The sequence below is a fragment of the Myotis lucifugus genome, unplaced genomic scaffold, assembly GCF_000147115.1.
Source record: "Myotis lucifugus unplaced genomic scaffold, Myoluc2.0 scaffold_0, whole genome shotgun sequence".
Classification (NCBI taxonomy): domain Eukaryota; kingdom Metazoa; phylum Chordata; class Mammalia; order Chiroptera; family Vespertilionidae; genus Myotis; species Myotis lucifugus.
Window position 1 is genome coordinate 42,592,568 of NW_005871048.1, and position 21,404 is coordinate 42,613,971.

General features: G+C 42.2%; 1 protein-coding gene across 6 annotated transcripts in view; it reads right to left on the bottom strand.

The window, feature by feature from the left end:
• Window positions 1–21,249, bottom strand: part of PIK3R1 (phosphoinositide-3-kinase regulatory subunit 1) — an 83,888-nt gene extending 62,639 nt beyond the window's left edge. For 3 of the 6 annotated variants that reach the window (XM_023751259.1, XM_014452175.2, XM_023751268.1), the window contains exon 1: window positions 21,061–21,240. Coding sequence is in view for 3 of the 6 variants with exons in the window: in XM_023751216.1 (XP_023606984.1) it covers window positions 11,304–11,637 (334 nt within the window). In the remaining 3 variants the exon portion in view is untranslated. Of the gene's footprint in view, window positions 1–11,303; window positions 12,010–21,060 lie in introns of all 6 variants that reach the window. The other 3 variants (XM_023751233.1, XM_006081382.3, XM_023751216.1) reach the window with 2 other exon arrangements.
• Between the last annotated feature and the right edge of the window lie 155 nt (window positions 21,250–21,404).

Genomic DNA, 21,404 nt, shown 5'->3' on the forward strand with positions numbered 1-21,404 from the left:
TTGCTTATCAGGGAATGTCCTATCAATGGCCCTTTCCACAGGAAATACAAGGAAGCAGCACAGTAAGTTCTTGAGTCACCATTTTTTTCCATAAAACTCTACTAAAGCAATCTACTACTTCTGCATTTACTACAAAGGAGAAGGGAGCCTGAATTTTGTTCCTTGGTAGTTAATCAGATATTTTGACTGGATGTTTTAATAGTATTTTTATAATTTTTTTAATTGCCAAAACATATCTAGAGGTGGCCTCTCACAGACTTCAATCAAACAACGTGGAGAACACTTTCAAATCTGTACACATGCATGCAAGCTATATTTTATGTTGTTGTTTTCCACTTGATATGACTTCCTGTTTATCGACGCTTTAAAATCACGTTAGAACTTCTACATAGCTACCATTTTTCCCCTTGTTTTTATCTCTTTTTCTTTGGATTCTGGAAGAGCTTTATCTGCATTTCTACTTTACCACACTGATTTCATTTTCAGTTGTGTTAATTCTACCCTTGACTGCCTCTCATATGGGTTTTAATGTGCTATTACATTTTCAATTTCTTTACAATCATTCTTCTATGGTTTCATCCCATCCTATTCTCTTTTCAGCTCATAATCATCTATTTGCTTCCTGCCCCTCTTTAGTTAGGGCCACATCTTTTTTAGTAATGGATCACTGTTGGAGATCTGCTCTTCCTTCAAATCTTCCATATGGTCTCTCGTTTTCTTTCTAGAACAACAATTTACAGTAGGCTGGGCTTTAGTTCTCCTGTTTATTGATCACTAAACTAGGAGAGATCTACCCAGACCCAGTGCTTGCTCTGAACTACTCTCGATCTACTTGGCTCACCTACAAACTACTTTTGTAGAGTAAGGTCCTCAGGATGTAATAGTAACAACCCCTATCCCACCCTCCCAGCTCTGCCTGGCTATTCTGAGTTACAACCTTTAACTAAATAAAAGGCACTATTGAGAGGGATGACAAAGAGGAAGGAAAGAGCTTTCTGAGGACAGCTGCCTGGGTTTTCTGAGTTAAAGGCAGAGAGCTGAGGAGCAGATGGCTTTGCCTAACTGTTTTCAGGTGATCGAAACTTAATCTATGTTTTTAACCCGGGCTCATGGAGTTCACGGTAACTGTTTAGAGCAGCGGTCGCCAACCTTTCGGACCTCGCAGACCACCAGTTGGCGACTGCTGGTTTAGAGTAAGTGCTTCCTCTCCCTTCTAGTGAGAAGTCTCAAGAGATCGTGTCAGTACTACCGGCCAGAGACCTTTTACAATCAGGAAATATTTAAATAAGTTTCTTTTTCAACTGAAAAAAAACATAAGCAAAAATAAAAGCATCCAAGAAGTTTTGCCTTTGAAAGACCATCTCTGTGCAATGTCACACTGTCCCTTTAAACACCTAGAAATAAAATTCACTTGTGCCTTCCACTTGCCATCATCCACCCTCTTGTCCTCGGAAGTCAGGTAACAGAAACACAATGTTTATGTTATAAACTTGGCAGTGACTGACTGTTCTGAAAAACGAAGTTTGACATTCAAAGGAATTTAGCCATTTCGCTAGTCTTTTAAAATGGCGTTTACAGCTAACTTTGACAGAACTCAGGTATAAGCCTTCCCATTCATTTGAGCCAACTTGAGATTTCTTGTACTTACGGATGTCAAGCAACCACTATCCACATGCCAAAACACATAATTCTTATGCTGGATACCTTCAGCTTTTGGGCTTTTAAGCCGGAAATAACCATCCTGTGTTCCATTTTAATCAAAATGATATGATTATGTGTCAGAAATAAGAAAATCTGAAACTCAGAGAAACATTTGGAGCAGATATTTAACTTCTTCAAAAATAACAGAAATGGAAGAAAAATCATTTATCAATGGTATGTAATCATGGAATATCTAAACAAGGTATATTTCTTCCCAAGAAAAGCTGCATATACACACATACACCCAAACTCTGTCTTAAGTTTCATGGCCTTTATCAGTCTCTTTGTAACTCAACTCTTTAATATATTTAGCAGACATAAGAAAAGCAAAGGTAATGTGTTGTGTGTTTGTATGAATGCAACAGCCAAAGAAACTCAGAAACAACAGACATAATTAAAGACCACCCAAACAGCAGAAACTATCTGATTTCTGCAGTTACTGATATCTTCAGAAAGGACTGCTTAACAAGACCTACACAACAGGCTGCTGGAGGGTTCTTGAACCCTCTGAATGCACCCCCTTCTTTTTAAATATTTACATGATTATTTGAGCTTACTTGTCTTAATCTGGAAAATTGTTATAATAATGCCACCTTTGCAGGGTGGCTGAGGATCAAAAGAAAAATATCTAAAATGTCTAGCAGAAGGCCTGTAAAACAGTAAGCCTGCAAATTTTTAAGGTGCATTTTGAAAAAGGCCTTTTCAACATTTGCTGGGGTCCAACCCCAGCAGGTCCAGGGATCCCCAAAGGTGTGGACGGAGTCGGCGAAGAATGAATGACATGGAAACTGGGTTCAGTTCATCAGCATAGCGAGGTTCTCCCTCCAGGATCTCCAGCGAAGTTCTGGCTAGGATCTCCAGCGAAGTTCTGGTCAGGATCTCCAACCAAGTTCTGGTGCCATGTTCTCTCGCTAGGTGCTCCAGCCAAATTCCCCATGTTCTCCAGGTTCTGGTTCAGTCACCAGGTTCTTTAGCCAGGTTCTATCCAGGTTCTTTTGCCATGTTCTGTCTAGGTTCTCCAGTGAAGTTCTGTAGCCAGGTTCTGTCCAGGATCTTTTGCCATGTTCTCTGGCTAGGTTCTGGTTAGGATCTGATGAGGAGCTGATGAGGAGCTGATGAGGAGCTGATGAGGTTGTGTTGTTTATTGTCTTGTTACATCCGTATTTATACCAGCCGATTTTAATCCTGTCAATTTCTATTACAAAGGTTAGGGCGTTTCTTATCTCCATTCCAGGGAGTAAAGATTATGTAGCTTAACTACCCGCCTGGCACTTAATTAAGGGGTTGTATCCCCTCCCTAACCTCAGGGAAAGATCCCCACCTGGGGAAACAACCTTTCTCGGAGAGGTGACCTTGGTTAAAACACATGGCGCTAAGGAGAGCAAACATATTAAGAACAATATGCTATATATGCCAGGTCCCTTGAAACATATGCTGTGCAGATGTTTCTTTCCTGCAGCGACTGTGTCAAGCAGCAAGGATGGACCGGCTCCCGGCAAACATTTAAACAGACCATGGGGAACTGCAGGACAATGACTATAATATGTACTTTGGTATGTTCTAACCAAATTCATTAAATCTCATTCCTTGGTACTTAGTAGGTATTCAGTATTATTTAGCAATAAAGTCATTCTACCCTCTTTGAATCTCTCTCCTTCAAAATGGAATATTTCCCTTTTGCTTCCTAGAAAAAAACAGGGTAAGCCGTAAGTTAACAATGCTGTGAAATATTACAAAATTATAGATATTCAACTATGTTTCTATAGTTAGGACACAGAGATAGAAAGATATATTTCAAGTAACATGTTTACCAGTAAAGAAACAACATTCTTAAACATTAAAAATGATTTTAGCCAGAACCGGTTTGGCTCAGGGGATAGAGCGTCGGCCTTCGGACTGAAGGGTCCCAGGTTCCATTCCGGTCAAGGGCATGTACCTTGGTTGCGGGCACATCCCCAGTGGGGGGCATGCAGGAGGCGGCTGATCGGTGTTTCTCTCTCATCGATGTTTCTAACTCTTTATCTCTCTCCCTTCCTCTCTGTAAAAAAAATCAATAAAACATATTTTTAAAAATTATTTTAAAAAATAGGATAAAATGTTTAATGCAGTTTCCCAGTAGATTATCTTATTAACAACGTTAAGCAATTCTGAAAACTGCATTTTCCAAAACCTAGTCACAGGGTGGAAACAATGCTGACTTTTCTTACTATCACATGGTACCATGTGCTGAGTCTGAGGGCACTATGGTAGTTTGCCTCCTTAGGGTAAAGCTTTCAAGATGACGATGACCACCTCACAGTCCTACAGGCTTTACAATGTAACCTTGCCTAATGCCTATACTAATGTGTTATTTGAATACTTCTACCACATGTACTTGAAGAGGTGTGAAAAAAACAAAACTACAACCTGAGTAGATACATGTTACAACCATCACCCTCTACCTGCCTTGGAAAATTTAACAACAAAAAAACAAACCCCACTAGATAAATACTTAGGAACTCTGAGAGCATATCATGCCAACAAATTTAGTTATACCACACAGGTGCAGTACAAAGAAGACATTCCATGACTATCTTTAATTCGCTCATGGACTGCAATGCAATGTGTGAAACTGGAAGAGTCTCAAACCAATTTAGATGTCAGAAGCTGCTGAGAGCCCACCAACAAAGGTAGAGCATAAATTCTCACAGTGGTGAAATGTATCATAAAATCATACAGTGTGCATATCTGCAAATACTTGGTACCGATTTGGCCTTTCATTAACAATAATCCCATGGATCAATCTCCAATCAGATCTTGCAATGAAGTCATGTGAGAGCATCTGCCCAACCATCCCAGCTTGTTTCTCTCTATAAAACCCCTCCCCCTCTGGCTTCAGGTTTGCATTACTGGGAAAACACTACTAGTGAGAACTTAAATTTTCTGGGGTTTGTTTCTCCAAGAATTCTATGAGTAGAAATGCAGAAACTTTTGTTGATCATGTGTAAGATGCTACAGCAAAAATATAGCCAAAATTCAAAAGAGGTAGTAGCTACTTATTTTACAATTAGAAGACATTGAGATTAGAAGGGTTAAGGAATTTAACAGTGGCAAAGCAGAGTGAAATTTCTGACTCAAACAATATATCCCAGAGATTTATATTTCACAAATGCCAACATCTTTACTATCTTGGATATCAGATTTGATCATCAAATTACAAAGAGTCTCCTACAATACAGTAAAATAAACTCACACTTGGAACTTCAATATGCCTCAAACTATGACAGGACAGAAGAACCTACAGGCATTGCATAATACATGCTGCTAATTGAGAATCGATTAATAGGTGAGCACACACACCTCCAAGCAAGAAAGAGTCCAGAGAAGGTATTCCTGAAAACGATGCATAAAAACACTGGGAGAAAGTTCTGCATGCATAGTGAAACAAAGATCTGCTGCTTGTTTGTTGTAAACTGTTTTGATATTGAATGCTATAAACTCAATCAAGACCTCAAAACATCCTATATAATAAAAGGCTAATATGCAAATTGACTGAACGGCAGAACGACTGGTTGCTATGATGTGCACTGACCAGCAGGGGGCAGATGCTCAATGCAGGAGCTGCCCCCTGGTGGTCAGTGTGCTCTCACAGGGGGAGCGCCACTAAGCCAGCAGCTGGGCTCACAGCTGGCAAGTGCAGTGGTGGTGGCGGGAGCCTCTCTCGCCTCCGCGGCAGCACTAAGGATGTCCTACTGCCAGCTTAGGCCCACTCCCAACTGATGTCCCATCAGTTAGACATCCTCTGAGGGCTCCCAGATTGTGAGAGGGTGTGGGCCGGGCTGAGGGACTCCCCCCCAACAAGTGTACGGTTTTCGTGCATCAGGCCTCTAGTTTAGATATAATCCATCATGCAATTATGCTTCTCATTTCTAGCTATCACACCAAGTTATTTTCTCCTATTTCAGCCTTCAAACCAACTTTATGTCTTTCCTCATGGAAATTTGTTAGCAACAAAGACACACATAAGGGACAGCCAGCTGTACTGCTGACATCTGTTTTCTTTTACTAAGAAAAACATGGATATGTAAATGGCATCATATTTATTCTTACTTGACAGAGGTACAAAATTCTCCCCTTTTGGATGTTACTTAGCAGATGTAAGCACCATTTGTTGTTGAATTTCAGAATTTCAAATGTTTATTTTCTTAAACTCAGACTTACTGGGAAAGTGCTTATTAATCAGAATTTCTCCTGTTTTAGACAAAGATGCATTTACTTAGAAATCAGAAAAGACTGACATCAAAGTTATCAGAGAATTTATTGAAACTAAGCTAAAAAGGAAACACTTTTAGCATATAGAGTTCTACTTTTACAACAAAGACAATTTTATTAGAGTATCAACACTAGCTTGGTTGTAAGTAAACAAAATAGACTCACACCACTTACACAGCTCCTGTTGGAATCGGAGGTGTGAGGACTCTACTTAGATTGTACAGATGTGGATATTGGACCCTGTACTCATTTTGGAAAGAGAACAGAGAATAAAATCCTAAAGCCAGAAGCCTTCATGAAAGTGTCTGAAGATATGTCTCACTTAAATAAGAAAATACATAACTGTCGTACCACAAGCTGTGATTCTAAATGATACAGGTCATGGTGGGCTGGCAGAAAGTTTTTCAGCAAATAATGTCTCATCTATAACCCTGCACTTAATTGCTCCCACGAATCCAGGAAAGAGAAAGCCAGGTCCTTCCCTGGAGGACCGAGGGAGGACCGAGGGGAGCTCCCTACCCATTTGGGACTGCTTGCAAGTTTCTAAGTGCTCAGGACGGAACCTTCCTGCTACAAAGCAGCCAAAGTGAGACTTTCTCTTCTTGTCAATTTCTGTTTCAAATAACCCACCTGGACATGCAAATTGTTCATTAAGGTTATGTCCCTGTCTCTTTCACACTTCTGTGAAAACAAAATAACTAAACCTAAAATTAACAGGAAAATGTCTTAAAAGTCAAGACTTTAGTAAAATAAATAGATAGATAGATAGATAGATAGATAGATAGATAAATGCTGGTTCTCATGAGAAGACCTTCGTAAGAACTGTATATTCCTCATGAAACTGTGGTCATCAGAGAAGAAGCTAGGCTTCTCTGATTTTATCAAAAATAATTATTACCTTTGCTTTCTCCAGATGGATTTACTCTTTAATCAATTACATAGTTACATCTTTTGGAAAGGTATTTCATTTTGTGCTGAAACAGAGGGAAAACACCTTTGTATACCTGGGTGAAGGAACCCTGCGTTCTGATTCCGTTTTCTGGAGGCAGGGCTCAAAGACCCCCATCTTCAAGTACCTGCCAGCAGCCGCGCTTTCTCACAGAAGCACAGTGGTCAGTCCAGAAGGGGCAGCCGGCACCAGTCAGCTGTCTTACCCCATCACTGGGGGCTTTAACAACACAGTCCCCCAACTTCTCAGCAGAGTCTCACATAAATAGGAGAAAAGGTGAAGAAAGCTATGACAAGGCATATTCTGAACTAAACAGAACGCATAAAGGCAGGAGTTTGTGAGGCAAAGCAAATTACTTTCACAGACTATTTCTGTGAGGGACAGTGACACGTTATGACCGCGGGGCCCAGCAAAGGTGTGTAATTTGGGATCAGGCCGCTATCTTCTGTGACCTCTGTGCAGTGTCTTCAATTTATGTGATTTATTTCAGCCCTGCTTCCTAGATGGGGATTGACAACCATGGAGGGTCACTCAGATGCTGAGTGTGAAAAGGTAAAAACAGCATGGCGGGGGAAGTCATGAAAAGCAAACACAAATTGGAGGCTCTTTTCTTTTACTGTTTAGGAAGAATTTTGATCAAAATTTAAGCTTTATATTTTATGTGTGAAACCTGGGACCCACCGTCAGAGTCAGAAGTGGGAGCTTGGGAGGATGGGGGATAGAAATGGGTAATGAACTCAGATTCGTAAGTGACCTCTCAAGTTAGCCGATTTCAATGTTCTATACCAGTGGTCGGCGAACTGACTCAGAAGGGCAGGCTGCTACATGAATAAGGTGAGCAGAGCCAGCCGCCACGAGGAGGATTTGAGCAAGGTGGGAGAGTAGATTGAGCAAAGGGATGCTTGAGGAAGAATGTCCAAGCCCTGAGGTGGGAGGGGGCAGGAGAGGGCATCAGAGGGCAAACTGCCTCTCTTGAGTCTTGATTATCTTTCATCCATGCTTCACAGTACAAAATAGGGATGCAGTTCATGTTTATTGAATTATTTAAATTCCAATAAATATAAGATTACCCAATACACACAAGTTTAATCCAAACTACAGGCTAGGGCTTTGTAAGAAAACTGTACACAAAATGTATTGGTAGAACATACATTTTCCTGAGAGGAGTTGAATATCAGATTTTCAAAAGGGCTTTTTTTTTACTCTTTCCCCCCCTAAAAGTTACATATCACAGCTTTGTTTCCAGGAACATATAAGGAAAGTGGAAAAGCTGGTTCTATTACAATAGGAGGAATCCTTCACAAAGAGTCTACTTTTGGCCACAGTCTAATGACAACTTTCTTTTAAACACAGCAGGTGGCAAGCACAGGGTACAGGAGCATGTGCTCGGCAGGCAGGCAGGTGGAGCACCCTATTTCCCCCTTGCCCATCATGGGAGTGTGCAAAACTGCCCACAGGACACTATCTCAACAAGAAGGACCTGCATGAGACCTCAGGGGTCAATTCTAATAAAATAAAGGCAGTCAAACACGAAAAACAGGCTAAGTCACGTGAGGGGGCGGGGAAAAAAAGGAAAAAAAAGACTCAAGAATTCAGTTACAATAAGAACTATCCTTTCTGCCTTCACAGAACACTGTCACTGCCAAAGTTTTTCAAGCAAATATACCCTTAGGCAAAAGACATCAGAGTCCCATAGCTTTCAACATCTAACTTTGTCTTACAACTACTTTCCATGTCCATTGGACATGAAACTAGTAGGAGTTACTGAATTCTCATTTTATAGAAATTGCATTTATTTATTTATTTAAATTTTTATGTACTGATTTTTAGAGAGAAAGAGAAGAGAGCGGGAGAGAGAGGGGACAGGAGGAGAGAGACAGTGAGAAACCAATTAGTTGTTCCACTTATTTATGCATTCATTGGTTGATTCTTGTATGTGCCCTGATGGGGGATCTAACCCACCACCTTGGAATAGCCAGACTAAGCTCTGACCAATGGAGTATTCAGCCAGAGCAGGAATCATAATTAACTGAGAATACAAGATTAACAGTCTAGAAATTCGAATGTTTAGTACTGCATTCCCTGCCCAACCCCCAAACACTGCCTTTTCAATCTCTCCATTATTCCCAATTTCTCATTTATATTCAGACCTGTTCTTTCTAATACTTTAATGCACATTATCATAGGTCTCTTTCTTAAATTCTGCTAAAAATTTTCACTTTACATTTTTATGATTTAAAAAAATAAAAAAGCTGTTAAAATTTTCAATTGTCACCATATTACAGGAGAAAGCATTATAAAAGAGCTTAGGACCTAAAAAGAGAAAAACATTTTTCTTAAAAGACTTGCTTTTCTGTATAGTATATCTAAATAAAGTTATACCTGAAACAATTATCAAGTGAAATTTTGTTTAGAAATTACTTTTACAAAATCTTTTTGTCATTAATATTGACAAAATACCCCTTTCCACCATTTAAATATTCTTTCCTAATCCAACTCAGATATTATTATGGTTCTGTAATCTTTTTTTAAAAATATATTTTTATTGATTTAAGAAAGGAAGGAAGGGGGGGGGAGAGAAACATCAGTGATGAAAGAGAATCATTGATGAGCTGCCTCCTGCACACCCCCCTCAAGGGGAATCAGGCTGCAACCTGGGCATATGCCCTGACCCAAAGCAAACTGTGACCTCCTAGTTCATAGGTCAATGCTCAACCACTGAGCCTGGTACAGCAGCTGGGCAGTCCAGTAATCTTTTGTATTCTGGGATAAATTAAATCGTTTTCTCTCTTGAATTAGCCTACTTATAAGGACCTGTTTCTAACTTATAAAACAAAAATTCAAATTAAAAATATGTAAATTGGTGGGGAAAAAACCAACTATGTATGGTTTTTGCCATACATAGTCTCAGAGAGAGAAAAAAGATTACACAGTAGGAAAAAAATGCTTGAAATTGACAAAGCTGATAACAACAAAGCTGAGTAAAAGGCTTGCCTCTGTGTGAAACTGAACAGAAACAATCAAACAAATAAACGAAACAAAAAACCTTTAAATGTGCACAAAGCTCCAATGTGGACCATCTCCAATAATCAATGAGAGGTTTCTGAATCAAGGTGGTTCAACACCTTTTATCAACACCATGGTTGACAAAATTTGTGTGTCTAGATTTTGATTCACCTGAAAAATTAAGTCTTGGCTTTTGAAATGTATAGTAAAACATATTTAGACATATTTTACAATAAATATGGTGTTATGTTCATGAAACAAGTACCTCTTTTGGGTCAGGTGAGAGAGGGAAAAGGCATCCTTAGTAAGTTCTTTGACTTTTACAAAATATTCCCATCCTATTATTACTCTACACTAAAAGGCAGCTATTTACCCTTACATCCTGCTTCTTTATTCTCATTACCTCATTCATTTTTTGCTAAAACAAGCCACACCAAAGAAAGCATAACAGTATCAGAATCTCTTCCAGAAATACATTGCGATGCTGCAGCCAGTTCTATTGTAACCGCTGCCACCGAGTCCACCCATTCTAAGCATACCTTCCCATACCTATCCCAGTCTTGGGAAGGGAAAGAAAGATTACACAGCAGGAAAAAAATGCTTGAAATTTACCAATGAGGAAATGAATTGACAAAACCGATAATAGCAAAGCTGAGTCAAAGGCCTGTCTCTGTGTGAAACTGAACAGAAACAAACAAACAAAGTTCATACAAGGACCACCTCCAATAAACAATGAGTGGCTTTTGAATCAAGGTGGTTTCCATTTAGGAAAGGCATTCAGTGATCTTTTTTTCTCATGAAGGCCAAGTGCACTATAGGCACTCATGCTACATACACATTGCCCACAGAGGAAGAGAACTCCCTCCACATCTAGGCTAAGGACAGGATTGGGTTTCAGCTGCAGGCACAGTGTTCCTGGAGAGGAAGCCAGGAGGTAGACACCGGGTTATGAAAACAATGGTTTCTTCTCCCCTGAGTTCTGTGGTCATTTTATTACTCTCTACATTTTTTCCACACAAATCACATTAATGTTAAATATACTTACATTAGACTTACCCTCTATTTTCCTAAAATGATTTAGATATATAATACCAATTATAAGAATAAGAAAGCAAAAAGTATTTAATGCAATGACAACTACAAAAGTAGTTCTTAAAAACACTCACTAAACAGGTTCTCAGATACCATCTCCCTATTTTATAACTAAACCCTCCACCCCACAAGCACAAACATCTCGTCGTGTGGGTGACTGAGCACGCTTTTACGCACCATATATAAATTCAGGTAAAGTTGCCGAAACGACTTCTGCCCAGAGCATTTCAACTCAACCCAAATGTAAAACTTCCCTTTTTAAAAAGTAAAAAGAGTCATTTAAAAATCACTCATTAATACCGACCTTGCTGCTCAGTTTCTGCTTCAGTTTTCGAAGAACCTGGTGCAACAGGAAGGGGTCGAGGTGGCCGGGGCTTTGGGGTGGGAGGTGAGATTTTTTTCCTCCCAATATATTCTACGTAAGTTCCTGGAAAGTCCCCTCTCTCCCCCGTGGTTTCATTATAGCCATTTAACCAGCCAATTTCTTCAGGCCTGGCTTCCTGTCCATCACTAAATCCAAGAGCTACTAAGGACCCTTTATTCACAGTCAATATGTCATCCAAGTGCAAGTCAATATCTTCTTCTCGTTCCTTTTTATAATCATAGAGTGCTCTGTACTGGTACCCCTCAGCACTCATGTTTGCAAATCTGTGACCATGCAACAGATGAGTCTGGTTACACTGCAGTCTAATTTTATGTTTCTAAGGAAGGTGAGCTCAGAGAGTGTGTTAAGATTCCGAATATGTGTCCAGCAGAGGACAAAGGGCAACTCTCCAAAGGTTTAAGAGGAGAGGTGACTGTCCATCTGTCCTCCATCAACGGTGTGACTGAAGACAGGGCTCCACTTCCTCTGCAGGCCACAGTTCTCCCACTGGCTTCCTTTTCAGCAACTTGTCAACACTTGGACTCCAGGCTGACTCTCACAGCGAGGCCCAATCCTTTCTGACACTCTTGTCACACTGTCCATCTGTCGTCTGATTTTACTGCTGCGCTCCACACGCAAGCTTCACCTAGCAAAAGAAAAACAAGACTTAAGAATGAACATCACACTTGGCCATCTGTGTGAATTTGAATTTCTACTTCCATTCAACAAGTACTTAATCAATTTGGCAGATGTACATGAACAGCGTGCTATTGCTGGACATGATATCCACAACAAAGATTAGTGAGACACTCCCTGCCTTCTAAGAGCACCAGGCAGGGCTGGAAGGGGTGTTGGCATGTGGCAATGTCTCAGAGATAAGACTGGTACACAAGGAACTGGTACACAATAACATGAGGTAAATGCCAAAAGACAGCAGCGACTAAACACTACAGAGTTCAAATGAGGGAGCGATAACATCTGACTGTAGGGATCTGAAGGCAGAATGAGATGTGTGGCATGGCCTAAGGTACAAATGTGACTAAGCAAGTATCATATTCTGGAAAGAGCCAGAACAGGGAGCCCAATCTGTCTGGAGGTAAAGAGGGAGCATCGCTTACTTTTGAGAAAGCAGACTGCAATCTAGTAGTATTGAGGATAGCAAGTAGAATTTAAGGCGTTAAGGAACTGAAGAGGAAGTAGAGACAGTCCCTGCAAATTATTCTATGAAGATAGCTTGGAGAAGGGAGAGAGGGAGAGGAGGGAGAAATGGGAAATGAAAGCTTTTTTTTCTTTTTCTTTCTTTTTTTTTTTTTTAACATAGTGGAGGCAGAGAAATTAGAGAGCCAAAGATTCTCTAAGTTAGTAAGTTAGCGTTGGATTGCCAATAGAATAGTGCACGCACGTGGACACTTAGCACTCCAATCATTTCTCATCGTTACCTTTATTATAAAGTCAAAGCAACCTAAAGGTTTCCGTTAAGCTGGCTGAACAATAAAGCAATAAAAACAATAGTCACACAATTTCGGTGTGCTATATCAAAGAGAGCTTGTACAAACTTTATACAGTGTGGAACACTTTAGAAGTTTAATATTATAGGCACTCTTCAGTGTAAGCATCTTAAGAAGACAAATCTGATTACAGAGTAATTGTTACGTTGGCGTTCAGAAGTGTAAAGTATTCAACTTTACATGGCTAAAGCCTCTTAGCTGTAATATAATAACACTCTTAGGAGAGTTACATATTAAAAGAAGCAAAAACAAACACTGGAAATGTTTGTGTAGCAAGAATATGAATTTTGGTTAGTATTATTCTACTTTGTATTTCAGTTGTCAGAGAAAAAAATGAAAGCAACCAGCAGAGAGGATGAAAAAATAAACTATATTATGTTTGAAGACAGCCTCTCCTTTTGCTAGATCTGGAATCAAATTAAATACTCACTGCATAAATTCACACAAAAATGTAGAACTAGCACATCTCATTTTTAGTACTAATGCACTCTGTACAAATGAGACACAGAACTCTAAAGAACATGAAAAAATTTACATGTCCCTAAATGCCTGGAAACCAGGCAATATGCCTAAGAATAATGTAATCCCTCCAAATCTGCCTTGCAATTTTTGTTAGCTTTTCCAGGCAATGTATGTCTTTTTTGGGGGGAAAAAAATTCCTCAACCAGTAGGCTGGTAGATCTTTCCTCCAGCTGCTGCTTATGGCTTCCTCTATTTCAACAACTCAGTGGGCCAGTTTGGTGAGATTCTTCACAGAATGGGAGCACAGTCCTCCCCTGCTCACCACATACCTATGTAGCTATCTATGCAAGTTCCTCACCAGGGCACACTGTAGTAAGAAAGGCTAAGAAAGGCTCCATGAATACTCAAGGTATTACAAACCCGAAGAACTTGCTGGCTTTACTGAGGCCAGACTCTAGAGTGTGTGCCAGAAACCTGTGTTGTCCCTCACCATTTGCAAAAAGAAGCTTACTGACTGTGTAAGATAAATCCTGTATAGCACTCTGGGCCCTCGTCTGAGAAAATGAACCCCAGATCTCCTATGACTGTAGGATTGAAAGTACACCGTTGTATTAGAATACACCATTCCTATCTTCTGGGACCATCATTAAGGCCAGGAAGATCAATCAAAACAATCTGAGATCAGCCATGATTCGGTGCCAATTAAGTGGTCGGAGAACAATGTTGTAAGAGAGACACCTGACTAGTCATCTGGGTGATGACTGTCTCGTGTCCTAGTGTGAGGTACACAGCATCCTTGGCTAAGAAGATGCAGGCTATTCTTTCCCCTCCAAGGCTTAATACATTAGAAGTTTATTTGTTGCTAATGAAACAACCTTGGCCATTATTCAAGTGTGCAGTTGCCAGGCCCATTTTAATGATTGTCACTGTTGTTGTGGTCAGCACGGTCATCACCTGACACGTACTGGAAGCTACGTGTGTTCTAACCGATTCAATCCTCTTCCTCCTCCTCCTGACCTAAAGCTTACGGGAGCTGTTCTGTCAACACCTAATATTTGTTGGGAGTTATATGTGTACTAACACATTCAATACAGACAATTAGCACATTCAAAGCAAGATAATCATAAGGCAGGTACTATCAATCATTCTCACTTTACATGGGAGAAACTGAGGTGCAAAAAGTTCGGTATCTTGGCCATGATAACACCGAGCTATTGAAAGGTGGAAGCAGGATTCAGATCCAGGCAGTCTGCCAGAGCCACCACTTTTTACACCACTAGAACCTACCGCCCAAACTCAACTTGCTTCGATGCCTGAGTTATGTCCATGGGGTGACCGATGCAGATTCCTGCCCACCCGCTCTGACCTCCGCTTTGTACTCTCTGTAACAGCAGCCTTACTGAGTGTTTGTGGCTCTTTCACAAACGCACCTGCACAAAGAGAAGCCATTCTAACTCAGAGCAGTTCCGTCAAGTCCAAGACCAGGCATCTAGGACCATGCAAATTTCCTTCCAAAGAGACTTCACTGAAATGAATCCTTGCCAAAGAAGTCCACAAACTAGTGAATAAAAGAATACTGGACACATCACTTCTGGAAGGCTGCCCACTTCTGCTCTATGAGTTTAAGCTTCTGCCACCTGTATCCCTCTTGGCATCTATGCCCCCGCCCCCCAACCCCTGCCGTAACTATCCAGGCTCCTCATTGCACAATTTGTAAAAACTCAGCTCCTCCTTAGGGAGAAGTGAAGTATTAACCCACAGTCACAAGGGCTATCACATCTAGAGGACTGACAAGTTCTCTTTTCTCTCAGCAATGCAGAAAACTCAGAAGCCTGAGGCACTGGCAGTGTCTGTCTGAACCTCCTGAGATCAATGGAGCCCAAACTATTCAGATCCACAGGCTATATGCTGCCCAGATTCACAAGATTTGATTTTGCTTCCAGTGTCTGGCCACATACACCTGTCCATTGAGCTATTTCTACCCAGCACGGAGTAAAGATTTTTATATGTGGATAATATCCACCATCCATTAAGTTAATGTTTTCAAATAACCAAGAGTGTTATGATATCTAGTCTCCAAGTTAGTTACTACTGTTGCTGTAACAAAAGGTACAAAGGAATCCTATGAACAAATAACAAATTAACTCACTTATATAACATCATATGAACAGTTCAAAATTTCCTTAAAGGGAATGATTTTGCTCTATTCTTTCAACCATTTTAAAGACGACCCAAAATACTGTTAATTGGAAGTATATTTCCTCTCTCTGCTAAGATACTGAGCAATTCTCATTCTCTTCCTCAAAATAAATGTTGTTTCTGATGCCTGACAAGCACCCATGACTTCTTAATGTACAACTGCTTGAAAGTAAAATTACAATTTAACCCTCTAACCTGCAGGCATTTTGGCAAAGAACTTTTCTTTGAAAAGTCCTCTGACTTTGTTGACTTACTCCCCTTTTACAAAGGGCAAGGATTTAGCAAACTTGGTGAGAGGTAAAGGATATTTTTAAGTCACTTTAAATAAATCAAGACTATATCCTGATCATATGATTCTACCCTGTGATAAAATTAGCAACCTTGCACTGGGTCCCAGCACAAAACTGGTTCTGCGATCCAGATGCAAGGGCTATAGAGGGGTTCCGGGGCCCCAGTCCTTACCTCCCTACATCCTCAGTGTGCTCACTCTGAGTCTAGGGCAAGCTCCCCACCTAAATTCACAGTCTTTAAAAAAAAAAAAATCATTATTTAAAAATCTTTTCACTTTTCAAGTATGTTCTGGAAATCATGAAAATCAAACTGAACAAAAGTTAAAATTTCCTAGTAAACACAATGCAGTTCAACTTAAAATGATGCACTCAGGATAAATTTTATATTAATTAAAACAAAATAAAAATGATAGGATCAAATTAATCTGGGAGTCGCAGTCATCAAATATCTCCATTCATTTTCAAACCAACCAGAATGTACTGCCTGCTGCCACGCTCAGGGCTGAGCTTGTACTGTGGGAAAGCAGAGTGTCTAGGGCAGGACTCCCTGACTGCAAGCCCTTGGAAGGGTGGGGCGGGGGGAGTGCAGAACAAGCCCAGGTGAAACTACAAGGAAGGACAAGGAGGCAGGATTCTCCAGAAAGCACAGTGATGCCTGGTGCCAGAGCACTGCAGGAGGGCAGAGGAGAGCATGACCAGGCCCAGCTGGAGACAATTCCAGGCTCAGAGGTCATCACCTGGGGTCAAGGAGAAAGGATGATGCAGGCACTCACACCAAGGCTTCCTTGGGCCTCAGAAACACCCTGTTACCCAGAAATGGGCACAGGGCTGAGCATTCTGCTTTTCTGCATCATCACTGAAGAGAGGCCCTGAGGAGGTGCCCTGGGATGAGGGCTGAAGTAGACAATCCAAAGCCCCTCCTCTTGTTAAAATACAATGCTGTTTTGTAAAACTCTTAACAAGAAGGTTAGTATAAGCACTAAGCTTCAGACTCAGCAGCTGTCCCCCATCAGTGCCTAGATTTTAAACTTGGGCAAGTTACTTAAACCTCTGTGTGTCTGTCACAAGTTTAGCGTCTGTGAGAAAAATACAAAAAAGCAAATCTACAGCTCATAGGGTTATTATGAGGATTAGATTATATGGCACATATAAAGCACTGAGCTCCATGATTGATAATTGGAGCTTAACTATTAACACCAACACAGTGCTTACGATGGGCCAGGCTCAGTTCTGTTTTGCATATATCAACCCATTTAATCCTTACAGCCACCCTAGGTACAATTATTATCCCCATTCCACAGATGAGAAAAGCGGAGAGATTAATTTGCCAGAAGCGACATGGCTAGTAAATTGCAACTATGGTTTTGTTAATATTGTTACTACCACTAGTATTGAATGACACTGCCATTTATGCAATTCACATTTAAAACAGGAATTTTCTTTTGTATTGCTTCTAAATACTGCAAACTGTTCTAAACGAATTGTGAAGCCAGCCAAAATAAAACTCTCTGCTGTCCCCTTAACTCCTTTCCAGAGTAAAGAGACAGATAAAGGCTGCAGGCAGACTTTGCCCATCTCTCCCTATCTGAGGTAGAGGGTGGCTTTGCAGAGGTCAGGGCAAAGGAGACTCAGGAGGCAGCAAGGGTGTGTGAGAGTGTATGTCAGGTAGGACAATACCAGGCTCCCTAGGTGCTCTCAAAAAGAAAGGATGAAGGCACAAATGCTATCCTACAGAACTGACAGTTCGAATGTTTCAGCCCCAGCTCTTCAGGCTGAGTTTTGAGTCTAGACCACTGGGGGTCCAGTGAGGAGGGCAAGGGCATGGCACAATGGCCCAGGCACCTCGCTTTATTAAAGTACTCCACCCACTGGTGGATTCTCTCCTTCCATTTTGGCCAGACTCGTGACCTGAAGGGGGGGGGAGGGGTGTTCATTAACCTGAAAACTATTTTGACTACAGGTGCCTGTGGATATGCATTTCATTTACTTTAAGAAAAACAATGCTGGGAAGATAAACTATCCAGAGATGTTTTCATAATAGAATTTTTTGTTTTTTAGCAAAATCTATACTCATTCTACCCTTTACAAAAAAATAAAATAAAAAATAACAGAAGCCAAACAGACAAGTTTATAGATGATGACACAGTCAACTTTTCAGCTCTTTTGGCATAATATACATAAAATAACTTTTAATCACCACTCTTTTGGCAAGTAATTTCAATAAAAGTGTTGGCAGAATCATGGCAAGTAATCACATTAGGGGGTATAGGTGAAGGAGATGGGGAAAAAAAACAATAAATATAATCAGAATATTTTAAATATTGATTACAACCTAAGTTTTTGTTTTTAAAATGTCACATAATTACATTATGCTTTCTAAGGTAAAAACTAATTGGCAATCCCTTCCTTCCATTGATGAGTAACTTGCTCACCTTCTCAAGCTTCCCTGAGATGCTCCATTCTCCTGCCTTTACTGGCAAAATCCCTGTGCCTTCCAGAGGGGGGTTTGTGGGGAGCCTGTCCAAAGTGTGTAATATACTGAACAAACACTTCCCATTTTCTCTGCATTGTGCACGCCTCAGATGTGAGAATTAGAAGTAAAACCCCAAATGCAGACATTATCTCAGCTTTCTATAGTCTACCTGACCATAACATTTTTTTTTCAATTTGTTCATGTACCATCTCTTTAATCAATAAGACACATTTGGAAAATTACCAATTGCAAGCATAAAAAAAGCTTAACTAGAATTGTTCCTGTTTTAATGAACAATCTCTCAGAGTATGTCTTTTTAGAACAGTCCTCTAAACTACCTAAGAAAAAAAAATTTCAACGAACATACTAATCTAAAAGTTACATGGCATTCATGGGAAAATTTAATTAAAGGTTTGGCCAACACTCTTAACAATACAAACTTTGGATAAGTGCAGTAGGTTTGCCATTTAAGATACAAAACGCTTCTGCACAGTCCCAGGAGTAAATGCATACTCCACCACCACGGTCAATAACCAAAGTATGCATTACCTGTAACTCACTGCATCACTTGTTTCCCCAAACCAATCTTATACTGTGGGGATTTCCTGATCTTAATACATTTCAATTTCAAGAAAGAACTAAAGACGACAATATAATCAATGGGAAGTGAACTGCTTTTTCACATTGGCTATCAGCATCACAGATGTAAAAACAAACAGTGATATCGTTTTACAAAAGCAGATATAACAGCAGATAATAGTGAGTACATTGCAGTGTTCTGTGAGGCAACTGGCAAGAACAGGCCCATATCAAGATGAAAGTTAAAGAAAGCAAATGCACATTAACACTTTGAAGGCCAATATCAGACACATAAAACTTTCTTCCAATCATAAAAATCTACACATTTCTACAGGAAAAAGTATGACTCTACTACCTACCTGCAACTGGCGCCGAAAAACTGAGGCCAGCAGTGGCAGAGCCCAACACTTCCGCAAGGCAGGCAGCCTCCTCCACTGCCCTTTCCAGTTTAAACCTTGACTCCCAACCAAACACACCTTCCCAAACTTTATAGGGACACTTCCACTCCCCCCCCCCAAAAAAAAATCAATGGAAGGGGTTATTTTCTTTGTAGTGATCAAAACACTTGCTTCCAAAAGTTTAAGCAACTTTTGTTCCTAAAAAAAAACCCATACTCTACTGCTTTTAAACCGTTTATTTCAAGAACAGTGTAATCAGTCAAAAAAGTATACATGGGGGGAAGGGGAGTGTGCTTTTTATTTTCTTTGTCAACCATAAAAGATGGTTGTGGCCTTCTGTGCAGAAGTCACCAAATTCCCAATGATTTACTCCTTGAAGGTGCATTACGCTGATAGCCTGCCTCAGAAATGAACCTGCTTACCTACTCCAACCTTTCCTAGCTAATACCTCACCATCTTTAGAGTTGCCAAAACGCAACACTAGCTAGTGAAGTATTAAGATACAATTCCACGTGAAGCTTGGGTCAATAAGCTTTGGGAATGTCCTGCCTAACAACTAAAACTTGAACCTCATCCCACTGAAATGACAATCTCATGCTGCATTCAAAACCCGGAACTACTTTATCCATTCCTACTTCGCACCGACAAAGAGGAAAAGGACAGAAAAAAAAAAGAGAAAGAAATCCTATGGCTTCTAAAGTCCTAACTTCTCCCCACCCCACCCCCACCCCAAAGGAGAGTGAACTCATACTTCTGCTGCCAACAGCGCTGCAGCAGCCACCAGGGTTCCCGGTATTAACAGCGCCCAGAGAAGCATAAGAATTTCCCCCAAACAGTTCACACACATGCTGCATTCAACATGCAACGGCCATTCCGTTCACACCCTCAAATTCTGGTTCCCCCAACGTACATTTCTGGACTGGAGTGGCTGGTCTGGGCTTTTTTGTTCTCTTTGTCTGGTGATCTGCCGGGCAGTTTCAGCCCTTGGGAAGGGAGTGTTAGAGCGCGGTTTCCAGACAATTCCCCAAGCTACTTTAGCTCGGGCTTGCACGCTCTCTTGCCCTCCCTAACCGGCTCCATATTGCTGGGCAAGTCCCTCCAGTCTCAACCCGTGTTGCAAAAAGCTGGATTTCCGGGCTGTTCCAAGACCCCATTAAGCGTGTCTCCAACAACCTGCCCAGGCCCGGCCGGCACTAGACACCGAGTTGGGGCCCCGGCGACCGGCTGCCCCGGGGCGCACTTCCTCCACCCCGGAAGAGGAGGGAGACAAACTTCGGGGAGGTGGGGGGAGGGCTGGCAGTGGGCTCCGGGGACCACCGCCGCCCCGCCCGCCGGGATGGCCCAGGCCACGACCCCGGTTGCAGCTGGAGGGACCGGAGGAAGGCATCGCTCCTTCCCGCTAACACAACGGCAGCGGCCAGGGCGCTCTCCTCCGGTGAAGGACCCCAGAAAACTGCAGCCAGGCAACAGTGGAGACCCTCCGAAGTGGTCGGAGGGGCGAGGGAAAGCCGGGGGTTCGCCTGCAGCTTGGGGACGGCTGCGCCCGGCGGCGTGCAGTACCGGCTCGCCGGAGGCCGGGAAGCGGGAGCCAGGACGCTGGCTGCGAGCCGGGCCCCGGACGGACGCAAGATGCCCGCGGCGAGGACGACCGGCGGCCGACCGCTCTCCCCAGGCTGGGCTCCGCTGAAGAAGCCGCCGCCGGTGACAGGAAGAGAGCGGCGACAGCCGCGCGCACGCACCGCCTCCCCCTCCCGAGCGCACACACCCCGACCCGCTGCCACCGCCTACCTCCCCCGCGGGCCGGCTTCCTTCCTCTCCCGAGCCCGGGCTGCAGCGGCGGCCTCCAGCGCGCACGGCTCCGACGCGCCTCTGCCCCGGCTCCGACCCGCCGGCGTTCCCAATCCGAGCTCGCCGTCTCCCAGCTGCTCGCCCGCCAGCCTCGCCGCAGCAGCCGCTTCCTCCAACTCCACTCCAGCTGCTCGCGACTCCTCTCCGCGCGCCCGCAGCTCCAGCGCCCGGCGCCGGCTCCGCCTCCGGCCCCGCCCCGTGCGCCCCGCCCCCGAGCCCGCGCCAACCAGCGCCCGCGTCCCCGCCCCTAATCGCGCTGGCACCGCCCCCCCGCCGCTGCCCCT